The 13,732-nt window shown below is 49.8% G+C and overlaps 3 protein-coding genes and 1 non-coding gene across 4 annotated transcripts; 1 reads left to right on the top strand and 3 right to left on the bottom strand.

The window, feature by feature from the left end:
• Positions 1-1,898: 1,898 nt before the first annotated feature.
• FPRO_09139 (uncharacterized protein) lies at positions 1,899-3,148 on the bottom strand (the record flags this gene model as incomplete). The annotated part of the gene is made up of 5 exons (XM_031232500.1): positions 1,899-2,083; positions 2,155-2,661; positions 2,722-2,803; positions 2,859-2,921; positions 2,990-3,148. 5 exons carry the CDS (start codon positions 3,146-3,148, stop codon positions 1,899-1,901), a joined length of 996 nt encoding a protein of 331 aa, XP_031082430.1.
• Positions 3,149-6,599: 3,451 nt separating this feature from the next.
• Positions 6,600-9,344, bottom strand: FPRO_09138 (uncharacterized protein; the record flags this gene model as incomplete). Its single annotated transcript, XM_031232499.1, has 2 exons — positions 6,600-8,424; positions 9,118-9,344. The coding sequence occupies 2 exons, from the start codon at positions 9,342-9,344 to the stop codon at positions 6,600-6,602; spliced, it is 2,052 nt and encodes a 683-aa protein (XP_031082429.1).
• Positions 9,345-10,278: 934 nt separating this feature from the next.
• On the top strand, positions 10,279-10,394 carry rrna42. Its single transcript, XR_004093505.1, has one exon. It is a non-coding gene; the product is annotated as a ribosomal RNA (ribosomal RNA).
• A 373-nt stretch (positions 10,395-10,767) lies between these two features.
• On the bottom strand, positions 10,768-12,366 carry FPRO_09137 (putative Palmitoyltransferase PFA5; the record flags this gene model as incomplete). The annotated part of the gene is made up of 3 exons (XM_031232498.1): positions 10,768-11,453; positions 11,504-11,935; positions 11,991-12,366. 3 exons carry the CDS (start codon positions 12,364-12,366, stop codon positions 10,768-10,770), a joined length of 1,494 nt encoding a protein of 497 aa, XP_031082428.1.
• Between the last annotated feature and the right edge of the window lie 1,366 nt (positions 12,367-13,732).

Raw genomic sequence — 13,732 nt, 5'->3', positions numbered from 1 at the left:
AACGAGATGCGTCCATGGGATCCAGGATTAGAAAAAGAACAAAAAAGTAGATCATAGAGCCAACCCGTCTAAACCCTCAATTCATCCTCCTGCTGCGCCATCCATGCTACCAACCAGGCTTCTTCTCATAGTACCGAGCACACAATCATTCGCATAAAAAAGACCCGGTTATCCAGTCTTGATCAAAATCCAGTAATGTCGTGATATATGCATGTACAGCTCCGGAAGTTACATTGTGCTTGATTGAAAGGTCGAAATATCGTTCCGATAACTGACTCCATATACAACGTAGCGAGTCCAGGATCAAGGTATCCACACGCCAGGTTGCTCTAAATTGTCGACTTCCACAATTGCCATGTGTCCAGCAGGGTGTAGCAAATATCCAGGCTTGAGCAAGTTGACTCATCCCAAAGGTTACTCAAGAAGTCGGCCCGCGATGCAAACAGGAATGGATTCAGTAGAATCCACGGCAACAAGCGACCTATGTCGCAGACAGTAACGAAGCAAGTTGCGATCCAGTGATGTGAAACGAGATTGAATCCAGATTCGTAGTCATTGAATCACATTGTTTGCATATTACCTTGGCTCCTTTGGCATGATATGCTTAGATACTTGTTTTGTTTCTTTGTGTCCCAGGCAACCCATTGCAGACGCAAATGAGTAACGATATCGTCAGTGACGAATGAGCAAACCTCGGCTGAGGTAAGTTGTCCAGGTCATAGGATCCAAAGCAAAGCATTGCTTGAGTAGGAAGAGATCCAGGCAAAAGCAAACATCCTCAGGGAGTGGGTCCATTCCTTGGTCAAGCGGGAAGGTATTTGCCAGGTGGTTGATCAGAGTCCAAGATGTCCAAGAAGTCCAGTAAGAGGTATGAGGTATCTGAGTCCAGGGAGTTCATTTGTGCACCTAGCTGCTTGAGTAAAGTCTGGCGAGTCAGTGTCTTTGCGATTCATATCAAGACAAATATCCATGGAAAGTCCCTATGTGGAAAGAAACAGGAAGAGGGGGGGAAGAGGGGGGAAGCAGAAATTCCTTTCAAAAGGGTTGGCTAATATATACAAGCTCAATCGAACTCACCTTGCTGTCCGGATGCCGGCCTCTGCCAATTACTATTCCGATAAACACCACGTTTTCACGATGCTGAACACCGAAGAATCCGGGAGCTAAAGACATTGGAGTCGAGAGCAAGAACCAGCCAGATCCTGGGAAGAACGGAAAAACAGAATACTCCCCCTGAAGGTACGTCCGGACAGCAAGGTCATGACATCGAAATACCACCCCAGATCCACCTGGTAAGGGATGGCTCCCCTTCCTTTTCCCAGCTCAGCGCCGTGTCCCATTGTAAAACGTATGCAGCATAATCTCATCCGTAAGGCAAATAGTGGTGTGTAGTCGATGAGGTCGTCAATCCAGGAAAGGCCCATCCACAATGCAATGTCGTCATAAAAAGAGTAAAGAAAAAAGACACCCAGGTATGCGTCTCGTAAGGTCCAGTTCGTGTATCCAGGGCATCATCGGTAGCAATAACAGTTGGCACGGTACGTCCAGGGGTATTATCGACTCCAAGGGAGATCCAGGTTCGTAGAAAACGGAATCAGCGTCCAGAGGATGGAATTTGATACCTTTCCAGTAGGAAGTTCCTATTGAGATGCAAACTTGCAACTCGGCGGCGGCAACAGCCAGAGAAAAGAAACCGGAAACCTCTGAAGGGGATCATATCCGGAAGAAACAGAAAAGGATGAAATGGTCGATCCAAGGAAAATAAGCCGTACTCCATGTAACCCGGTCATTATGCAGAAATCATCACACTCGCGAGGAGGTCGGATTGCCTCGTCAAGTTCAGGCAGGAAAGGGAAGGGCACAAAGATCCGGCCTCAGTCCTCCAGGAAACACACCTTTTACCGGCGGCTTGATCGGTGGTGTCGGTCTGTGCTGTGCCTGTCGCTCTCTCGCTCACTACGTCGGCTGCTGGAGGTACCACTGGGATTTGTTTGAGTATTTGTTGGTGTCGCGGAAGCGCGAGTACGGGGGGTTTCTTCATACTGTGTGGCCTGGGTATATCCTTGTGCTGTTGATTGACCTGCTAGACCTTGAGTGTTAGTAATTCGACCATGTGGAAACCCGCCGCGCGAGTGTTGCCTCCGCTATACGCACCACGACCGTAGAAGGGATCCTGGGGCTGCATCGCGTAGCCCGCAGGAGGAGCCTGACCTGAATATGGGTAAGCAGTGGCTGTATAGCCTTGTTGCGTGGGAGCAGCAGTGGCATAGGCCTGCTGTGCAGCAGCTGATGATGTGGCCATCTGGTTAGCGTAAGGGTCGTATCCGCCTCTAGGGCGCTGGTTTGTTCCAACGGCCACGTAGGGGCTCTGGGAAGCCTGGTAGGATGGATCCATGGTGGCCGCGGTAGTAGAGCTGAACCTTGTATCCGCTGGGGGAGGAGATTGCTGGGTTTGGGCATAACCGGCAAACGCACCACTACTTGAGGCACCGTAGGGCTGGCCGTATGAGCCAGCGGCTCCAGTGTAACCGGGAGCACCCGTTCCTGGGTATCTGGGACCATCAAAGCCAGGGTCACGAGCGTATGGATCGGTCTGATAAGGGCCTTCGGTAGGACCGTGGTGCTGACGCGACTGGTGCGTCTCCGAGTAGCGGTATTGCACTACAGGTGAGTTAGATGAGTGTCTCGGCGGTACGCCAACGTTTCTCGAGGCAATAGTACCTCCAGAGGTATTGCGCGACGTCTGCGCACGCCTTTCACTATCCCATCGAGCAGAGTCTGCTTTTAGATCCTCAATCATAGCCTGGCGTATCATTAGTATCTAATGAGTAGTTATTGGCGCTGAGAAAGAAACTCACAGTTGTAAGATTCCTGTAAGCGGTGATGTAGTAGCCTTGCACGGCTTGGCCTGTCTGAGGGTTCTGTCGTCATGAAATGTGAGTCATTTGTTTCATCACGATAGTGGGGTTCATCAAGGTAGATGGCGTACCTCGTAATGACCGGGACGCACGAGGGCATCGTTTCCCAGATAGCGGCAGATGTCTGCGGAGATGACTTCACGGTCGATGCCATCGCGAGGGACGAAGTATTCGTTTTGTCGTCCCGTACCTGACGTGGTAGGGGCAGCATTCCGGGATGATCTCGACATGTTGTTGATGTGTGGGGAGGATATGGCCGACGAAGTGGTAAGATGAGATGAGGAAGAAGAAGAGATGGAAGAGAAGGTCGACAGAAGTGCGGGAGAAGAGGAGATAGAGCCGGAAATGGGGGAGGAGGGAGACGACGTGGAGGGAGCTGAGAGGGTAGAACAGGCAGAAAGAGAAGAAGCGGGCAGGTGAGGATGAGGAGGAAGAAAAGGCGAATGGCGGTGGTGGGCGGTGGGCGTATCCTGTGGGTCTGCACTGTCTATTGGCTGTGGTAATGGTGGTGCTGATGCTAGGCGCTGACGAGGGGATTTCCCACTGGCAGAGTGACTTGCAGGAGACCGAGAGGCCAGAAGACGTCTGCTGGCACCAGTGCTGACACTCGAGCTCGAGCTCAGATTGGAATTTGACCGGCAGTGGGACAGGTTTTGCTGACGGCGAGACGTAGTTGGCTGGAAGCGTCGCCTCGGCGGTGGTCTTGGTGGAGATACAGGAGAAGGCAGAGGAGGAGGAGGGGCCAGTCCAAAGACAGATGTTGCTGGTGCTGATGATGGAGGTGCTGGAGGGGGGAAAGAAAATGAGAATGGTGGCGATGAGCATGCAGGAGTTTGGTTCTGCTGATGCTGATAACCAAACCCGGAAGGTTGAGGTCGCTGATGACTTGTTGATATTGATGGGTCGTTGCCCACAAAACCCTGATACTGTTGGGCGTTGTGGTTTTTGTGGTGGAGCTGGTTCTGGTTTTGCAGTAAGCCAAGATAGTATAAGCTGGGGTCTCCCGGCTGCTCGAGACAAGCTGCAGACTCTGCTAAAACTTCGTCTATTGATGAGGAGTTTCCCTCTTCAGGCTGGGCTGTCAACGTGATGACTGATTCTTCCCTGGGACTATCCGTGCCGGACGCTTGTCTCCCTCCTTGACCGAGCCCAACACCAAGCTGCGGGATCTGCAACTGGCGCTGGCCTCGTGCGTGGGTGCCCTGATATTGATCCTGATCCTGGCTAGCCTGGTCCTTGTCTATTCTGTGCTGCCAACAACCCTGCGTCCAGTGGCGACCTATTTTGGTGGACCGTTGGACGTTACCGAAGCCAGATGCGGTTGGCACGTCCTGGGTTTGCAGAGCTTGCTCTACAGCGCGTCCTCTGCCTTGCCCGCCTGGGTCTTGGTCTCGAGGTTGGGCTTTGACTTTAGCGGTGACTGGCGACACTTGGGCACCGCGAGAGGCTGGGCTAAACCTTCTGCTTGTCGGTTGAGAAGCTCTGGGTTTCAATCCCTCTCCCAGATTCTGCTCTCGACTTTCTTGTGACTCTGCGACCAAGCGGTTTCCGGCTGGCGAGTCACAGCGCAGCCTACCGTGTGCTGAATGATCAATGATTGTGGTGGGTCACGGCGAACGCCGCTTGTTGTCAATTAACTTTTAAAACCCGCGACAAGGCTTGTTCGATTTTCTGCGAAACTGTTCAAAGTCCCGTACCTAGGTCTTAGCATCTATCCCGTCAACTGAGGTTTTGCACCGTGATGTACCCCTCGTGTGGTGTGACAGGTGCGCTGTAAGCCACTTTTCCTGTCTTATCCCATTAAGGAAGTGCAGATGTCTCGTCGTCCAGGTCGCAACGTGGCTTGTCCCTTGTTTGTTCCAAAGATAGCGAAATTGCGTCAGTTATGGGGTACTTTGATTGAAATATCAATTCTCGAAAATTGAACATGTAAAAACGATTCAACTTGTCGTTTATTAAGATCGAACCCGTCGCGGTCCGGATCAAAGATCGAAACGGATCACGACCTTGTCTGTGCTGGCAACGCAGAATGTCTGGGTCCTTTGGGGACAGCTGTTGGCAACCAAACAAGTTGCAGATATCAATAGCATGCGCGGCAGATGACACTTCCAATATCGCTCTGTTTCTCGCGTACAAGGCTATCCCTTGTTTTGACGATGCCCAACGACCACTCGAGCCTTCTTCTCCGTCTGTGGTAGGATAATGATGGCGGTACGCCGTCTCTAAGTTACGATCGCCCTCAAGCGGAGCTGAGATACCTCGTACGAAACTCGAATAGGCGACATCAAACTTTGTTTTCTTTCAAGAGATCAGCGCTTGTTGGCGAGACTAGTACTGTAGTGCCGTGAGATAAATTGTAGACGCGAAGAGAAATAATGATGAGGTTACTATGACGTCTTGCTTTCCAACTTGGGGTTTTGTTTTCCTTTTCCAGGGAAGTGCCGTGATCTGTAATAACGAGGCTACCTTGTCGAAGTGACAGAAGAACGAGAGTGGACGAGAAGAATGAGCGGCCACAATCTGTGCCATCGCCCTCAGCTCATCATACACCTCACACTGCTGCTTTATATCTCTCGTCAAGTATTCAATACTCCTGATACGTGCAGATTCACTATTGCTCCTCAACTCTAAGCGACACGTAGATAGATGGAGCTGGTCGTAGCTCTACTCAGCTCTTCGTCACCATTCGCAAGGAAAGCTGTGCCTCTATTGCGTTGCGGTTGCAATATTCGGCCTCGCCCAACTGTCTCGGGACGTTGGGCATCCTTACTCCTGTGGCTCCTTGTTTCTCCATGCCATGTCCCAGTCGTTGTCGCTGACCGTGAATTGCAACCTTTAACGCCCACAAATGATAGGCAACGTGTTTCCACAGCGGGATACTTGTCAGATGTTGCGATATTCCAACAATACCGCAGCTGCATTTGAGGCCTATTCCCGGTGTCAATCTCTGAGTGGCTGGCGGCTGGCTTTTCGGCTGCACTTTGGAGGGTGGGTTGGGTAGCAATGCCTGCACCAATTGGAGCCCAACTCTCTGCCCGCAGGTCCATGTGTTCGGTGCCCAAGCCTTGCTGTCCAATCATCTGGGGAAATTTGACCCAAACTTGTCAACATCTTGGCATCCCACGAAGTCGTACATTTTGTCATTGACTTTGATGGTTTCTGTACTCCGTACATCCATCAGCAGACTGTGGTTTTATTAACATGCTTCCGGCCTCTCCGTTGATTCAAGATGAGACGCGTGCGTGAGAGCACGACAGCCTTGGTTTTTGCTGATCCCCCTGATGGTCGCTTCGGCTGTTCGCAGCCTTACCGAGCTGTCAAGGCGCTTCGGTTGTTTTGACAGACTTGTGTGATCAAGAATCTGCATGTTTCCTGAATTGTGCATCTGCCTCTTTCTTCAAGGGGTTTCCAAAACGCCAACGAAAAGTGGATTATCGCACAGCCACGGCTGTACGAACAAGTCCAAGTCTCGTGTATGCTGAGCAGAATGTTGATAACAACCAATGTAACATGTCGTCTTCTGGCGGCAAACCCAGGTATAAGCCGATGCCGGTGCATCGAGTTACCTCCTGCCATCATGCCGTGACCTTTTGTTGACGATAACGCAAAGTGAGCGTGAGCAATTGCAACACAAACCTGCAAAAAGCTCGGGCGAGAAACCGCAGAGTAATCACTTTCTGTTCAACCAAATTTGAGCCGACTTTGACCTTGCTCGAGTTTGCCTCCCCGGCTCCTTCTTGAAGTGGTTCCTTGCGTCTTTTGCGCAGAGTTACGTGCAGCAGGTTGTCGCTCAGCGAATGTGGGCTTGACACGTTCTGCATCTTGTAGATCTTTGGCCATATGCCAATCTCTATGGCTTTGCAACGCTTCCGGGTCTGTGAAGCTGGCCTTGCAGCGAGAACATACAACATCGGTCAATGAATGCTGTTGTTGATCCACTTGCACATCGAAGGCGCTTTCATGCCACGGTGATCCATGAGACTCATGCATAGTAAGGTCGGATTCATGGCGGGCCTCATAATCATACTTAGTAGCGAGAGTGAAGGTCTTTTGGGCGGGATCTGGTGGCAAAGAGCTATCTTTGGGGTCTTCCTCGGGAGTATGTGAGTCGGTTAGGGAGGTCTTTTCGTGGTCAGTGGAGGGTCGCTTGGAGAAGAACCGCTGAATGCCACCATCCTCGACGCGGCGTTTCTTCGCGGAGGGTTCCGGTCCAGTAGAATATTGACGGCTATCGGGAATCGATGATCGAAGAGCTTCTGCCTCTTCCCCCTTGACCAGAAATGCGCCAATCCCCATGTTGCCTTTGACGCCGTCTTCAAAGCCTGCTACGCTGAGACTCAAGTTTGCACAAGGCCAGACTCCTCTCCCTTCTGCGATTATTTGCGAAAGGAGGTCCTTGGCCAACTCGAAAAGACTGCCTTCGTCTACGGTTCTCCCCTGAGGGATGGGTCCCGACCGAGATCTCACTTGTCCCTCATGGCGATGATGTAAGTTCATCGTCCTCGGTCTTCTTTTGTTTTCCAGAACCCCCTCCTCAATGAGGCGAGCGAATATGTCAGCTGCGAAGATTCTCAGCCATTGCGTTGCTTGTTCTGAAGAGTTGATAGTTGGACGAAAAGATTTAGCCGACAGCATCGATTTGATCTGTGTTCTTGAATTGACCTCGCTTGCGTCAATACCTCGGATGGTGTTATATATCCAAAGACCTGTGTCATGGCCAAGCTTTGCTTTCATAGTTGTCAAAGGAACATCCAACAGTTCAGTGACGCTCTCTGTGTTGAATGTCGATACGATCTGCTCGCCGAGTTTGCCGCCCAAGTTTCGAAGTTTTGTGATTTTGAAGTCAGCCATGAAAGCAGGTACAGCCCTGTTGCGTACAACAGTCTGTTTGTTTGGTTTCTTGTACGCCGAACCCAACTTACTGAGAAGCTTGTTGCTTGCTACTCCAGCTGAACATGTGTATCCCAACTTCTGTCGAACTTCGGCCCTGACTTTGCGAACGATCTCAGATCCGATAAGGATTGCTACATCATCCCAATCCGGGTCGACTGTTTCCTGCTCCTCATTCAGATCAATCAAAGCATCGGTCTGCCAGTCGAGCGCGGCAATGGATGGCAAGGGAAGGTTCTCAGTAGGGTCGTCATAGGGGGGCGGGTTTGATAATTCTGGAAAGCGCTGCAGAAGGATCTGGTGGATTTGGCTCGAAAGATCGAGGAAGACCTCGTCAATACTTGCTTTTTCCACCTTCTGGAGATCAAGCGGCAGAGCCTCTTTGATACATGCTAAGATCTTTCGAGACTGGAGGCGATAGTGATCAAGTGAAACCTTATCTGTTGCTATGTGGGCGGCGGCATCCTCGCGATATGCCCACTTGTCGTCACCTTCTCTCCATGTAGCTACGTGCTGGGCGATAAGTTCAGGGCACAACTTTTTGGCTTCTTCGACATTGCAATGGCGTCCAATGCCAAATTCGCGTGCAGGATAGTTGACTGCGATGAGACCTTGCCTGCTGGAATGTCAGAAATTCGAAAGTGAGTTGGAGAATCATCATGTTAGGAGCAACGCTCTAGTGATAACTGGGGAGAACAGAGCTCCAGGACTGGACATAAACCCCAGCGTGGCAAAACGAGGCTTTCATTTCCATGGCTATGGACAACCACCGCCTATGAATGTTATCGTGACAACTTTGCCTGCCATCATACAATTTGTGGCCGAGAATAGTGGAGTGACAAGGGCCAAGTGTTACACAACCTGGGTCGAGAGGTCACGATCTTCGGAGAATCAACATCTGAGTTTTCGAAGGTTTCGCTGAGAATGTTCTCGGGGGCTGTAAGGTGAATTGTTGACTCGCATTTCCATGCTCTACCGCCTTTCAGAGATTCTTAGAAGGAGTATTCTCTGTTCCGCGAACAATAAACGATCATGGCAAAAAGCACGAATATGCTTAGTGACGATCCATCTCGCAAGGTTGAGAGTAACACGATGCAAGCCTCAGCGAAAACTAATTGCTAGTGTCCAATCACTGCTGCATCTGAAGAGAAGGATCGAACAGCAGACTCGATTCTCAGTCCAACAGAGGACTTGAGGAATCGGAGAAAAGAGAAAACACCTTGTGTTCCATGAGAAGTGTGAGAATGCAGGAAAATCAGGGCTTGACGTTGGTGGGGACTCGGGAAATAGGAAATGCATTTGTGCTCACCACTGTTGAACAGCTAACGGCTTGTCCTCTGGAATACCAAGTCTAACCGTCTCGCACTGCGCATAAAAGGCGTCGAGGTCGATGTGGGCAACGACGCGCAGCGGGTTCGAAGTGTTGGACGAAGCCAGCTGTGAGAATTGGCGATACGTGAACTGGGAACGCCGCCGGCCTCCTTCAAGCAGTGGTGACGAAGCCCCGAGAGGCCTGTGTAGCGGTGACGAAGACATAAATTGCGAGGCTTGGATGATTTTAGGGCTTTCTTGACGGTGAAAAATGCTTTCGTGTTGTGCGGCTACTGCAAGGCGTTGGTAATGCAGGCGGTCGATGTCTCTCTTGACGGATAATTTCTCGTGTCCGTGAACGCCACAAACAGTGCGATAATGTCGCTCTCCTCGCAAACTCTTCACAATTTGGAGCTGAGCTTGTTGAGAGAATAGAGAGAATTGAGATATCCTTCTACGAGGAGTCGTGAGCTTGAAGATGAAGATAGATGTGGTGAATGGAAGGAGGAACGCGAGATGTGATAGGTTCGCGCCAGTGCCATTCAACGCCTTCACAGAGCAAGATCCACTTTCGAACCTCGTTCCTTCTTGTCCTTGGTTGCCATTCAGTTAAAAGGTGAGGTTTTAAGTAGGATATCTCAGCTGTTTTCTCTAGGAAAGAAATGAGTCTCGCGGTGATGAATGCCTGCTTCGATGATTGTGTTGTCTGGCGTTATCGAGGTTGCGCCCTTGGCGATGCAAAAACATGCACGTCATACATTCAAATGAGATGCTGGCCCAGAAATTGCAATACCTCAACAAGACATTGAAAGAAGTTATCCTCTATGAGATTACGCATATCCTAGTGAGATTACAAGTATTCAGTAAGTTTATATGTACAGGAAGGTTCTTTGGTTGTTGAGTGTCAAGAAAACCACCCAACCCGTGATAGTCACCCTAGACCATGCAGGCGACGATGGCTTCAGCCTGCATCACAGCCCATCGTGGTACAAGGCACTTCCCCTCCCCTCTTCAAGTGGCACTGCCTACATGAATTGACCATCTCAGTAACTTGGATCTCAGAGCAGTGCTCATCTGGCTCTCCATATCTTCCTTCACAACTACCTAACTCATCCCCAGCGCAAACGTATGAGCCTTGCCATCACCTCTTCTGGTACATACGACCAAAGCTCGTAGAGAATACGGGATCCCGTCTGCTCTCCCATCGTCAAGCTGCGAAGCGCCGGATTAGTAGTTGGGTCGGTGACGACCAGCGAATCCCCGGTGTTGTATGTGTTTTTGCAATATTTGACATCTCTTTTTGCTTGAGACTACTCAAGCTACTGCACATCCATATAAACGAACTGTGATACTTGTCGAAGGACCCTTCTATTTGCCGTTGACAATAGTACTAAAGCCTTTACCTTCTTCGTGGCCCCCCGCTCGCTGTTTAAGCTGCTCGTAGCACCAAGGAACAGTAGCGCGTGTCTGAGCAACCAATCCCAATGAAAACATAAGAAAACACACGAGTCTTTGTGCTTATTTTGGCGGTTAAGCTGGGATATACCAACTAGTTCTAGTCTTTAAACATTACGTATACCGCTACTGTCTTTTTCCACCTCTTGCCGCGTAACAAATGATATGAGTCTTTGTGAAACTCTTTGGGTATCTAATTCGAAGTCATAGCCGCTGCCCTCTTCTCGGGGTCGATCCCTTCAAGTCCATACCGTCTTTTCAACTCCTCCACCAGTGGCCCAAACTGGTAGTCGCTCACCATGCTATCATGGCGGCTACAGGGCGAGTGACGGATGGGTAGAAGCCACTCGATGATCGAGTCCCCCATGACTGATTTGAAGTTTTGCAGGTAACCCAGGTGCCATGGGTTCTCTCCAGGTTCTGCCTGAAGGATAGCGAATGTCCGCCTGGCTTGTTGGTCTCTAGCCGCCATTGCGCTTGCTCGTGCGGACGCAGCGCCGTTCGCCTGTGTCATCCCACTGGTGTGAGCTGCATCCGGGGTCCTGGGACCCTCTCCGGGTCTTTCCAGTGGGTAGGTGACGGTGTTGAATCGATCATTTGGAGGAGTGTCTGTCGGAATCCGAACTGCCAGTCGAAAGGTCTGGGTCTTCCTGTACAAGTCGACATTGGTGATGTTTTGAAAAGCAAACCTTAAAGCCGTGATTGTCATGGTTATGGTAAACAAACCGAAAAGACCACCAAGCGCCAGAGCAACAATGAGTCGCGCATCAATACTTTTGTCTTCCTTTAGGCGTAGGCTAGTAAGGTAGCCATTGGTAGAAATGATGATTATGCAAAAACAAGCGCAGTAGAAGCAAAATTGTATAAAAAAGTTAAAGGCTGCTGAAGCATTAGTTACTGCACAAGGTTTCGTTAGGGCTTAAACTCACAAGTTTCCGAGATGATGCCGCCCATCCAAGGACAGACATGATCCATCTTGTACACGCAATAATCATACTCTGTAGAATGATGCGCCCGGTCAGGCTTCCAATTTCTGCATTCGGAGCACCACTTAGGGCGACCATCGAGTTCGCAAACGAAGATATCTTTGCTGTAGAATGACTCAAGACCGGGGCTGTCAGGTTCGTCGTCTCGAGGGGCCCAAGATCGTATCTCGACCTCGGCTCCGTTGCTCGCTCGTTGGTTACGCTCCTGCTCGATGGTTTCCCTTTGGGCTGTCCATGGCACAAATCCAGGGTTGTACTGAATCGTTACGTAGCATCGTATGTAGGCTGCGACCATGAGAAGGAGGAAAATAGAATATAGTGCAATTAGAACAACGCCAATTGCGGTCTTGCCCCTTTTTTGCATAAAGTCCTGGACTATTGATTGTCAGTAAATGTTTGACAAGCAGCAGCACAGCAATGCAGAGCTCACCGCAGCAGTAGACAATGATATTGTAGGTCGCGTAAGCAACGAGTGCCAGTCCCAGCAGAGGAAGCCCACGCGCGATCCATCGCGTGGAACAGCGGTTGCTGGTTGAGGTTTCTAGCATCTCATCGCTCCATGGGAAGGACCAAATCGACGAATGACTGGATTGAAGGCTTGCGGGCGGTTCTGTCGCGGCGTTTACAGGGAGTGAATAATCTGATTGTGTACGAGCTGATCGTGGACGAGTAATGATCTCATCTTCTGTTGTTTGTGATGCGGCATTGGCAGTTCCCGCCGTTATAATAACAGTGCCAGGTTTGGCCAAGTCCGCCAAGTCCGACTCGCTCGGGTGGGCCATCACCGTGCTTTCCACTACGGCCATTTCTTAGACCGCACTGTGTAATTACCCAATCAGGCAATGCAAGATGGAAGGGTCCGAGGTTGGTAGATTCTACCGACCGATATGTAATCGTCGACAGATTTTGGTTGCAGAAAGAAAAAAAGTCCGAAACGAACAGCGTGTGCAATACTTATGATATGGAAATTATACTCCAATTCCCTTCACGTGTGAGTGGTAGTGTCCCCTTCTACTGGGCAATGTCAACTTAGACATCGATGTAGAGTACTCTCGAAGCTAGTATTTACACACACGGGCACCACACAGCAAGATATCTTACTTGCTGATAGAGATTTTGACATATAGGACCCAATAAGAGCCCGTAGTTGCATGCTGGTTAAGGTTGTCTCAAGAACTCAGAATTATTACAATGACCAATGACTGACATTTGGAATATTGCATGATCAAGTCCGTACCTTTGTCATTCATCAACGTGACAGAGAAATGAACCAACTAAAAATCTCTGAAAGTGTCAAGATTCCAACCCTACGTATACCAATACCCAGTAAAAATAATGTCTCTTGAGAGACTCACATTCAGGCTAGGGGAGGAAAGAAAGCTCAGGACCCTAACCCTAAACGATCCAAATACTAAGGTAAATCTAGCCCAACCTTAGGGGACTCTTTACTAAGTTTATTTTGACACCCTATAATAAGGTCCCGGTGTTTTCTTACCCCCTGAGGCGTCAGGGACCTGAATTTGCGATCCAGAACCCACCCCCACTGTCTCTGCCGCCCTCTTCAATGGATCCATCCATCCATTCCCGATGCCTTTGTCCTCAGCCGAATTGAGTATCAACCAACAGCACGACCAACAAGCCAGTAAATCTTCATTTAGTTGTATCATAGTAACAAAGCTTCATCTCGTAATTGAAAGGCTGTCATTGTCTCCTCCAGAAGCCGCTATTCAGGGATACCTACTCTTTAGATGGCTTCGAAGCATTTGTGAAAGCCCCAAATCAAACCAATGGTGTACGATCTGCCTCAAGTCCGCCTTAAATGCAGAACTCCTGCACCAACTGCGGATTCTATTCACTACATTTACAATCCAGTCCAAATGAGGGTTGTCGTCTTTGTGATGTGCTGCCATTGAGTCTCTTTTTGGACTATCAAGCATTCGAGCTGTCAGAAGATCTGCTGGCTTTCAAAAGGAGGGCTAAGCCTTGGAAGACACCTCAGCGCTTCGTCACCTCATAGAGTCCACACGTACACCAAGACTAGATATAGTGAGGATTCCTATCCTGTAATTTGAGGAGATCCGACGAGTCTGTTGCTTACATGAGGCCCGACAACCTCCTACTTATATGCCTGATGAGGAAGGCAGAGCAGGGACCCCTTAATTAAAGCAATGC

This window comes from Fusarium proliferatum (assembly GCF_900067095.1).
Source record: "Fusarium proliferatum ET1 genome assembly, contig: FPRO_scaffold006, whole genome shotgun sequence".
In the NCBI taxonomy this organism is placed as follows: Eukaryota; Fungi; Ascomycota; class Sordariomycetes; order Hypocreales; family Nectriaceae; genus Fusarium; species Fusarium proliferatum.
Note: the sequence above shows the minus strand (reverse complement) of the source record. Positions and strands in the feature narration are given on the sequence as shown.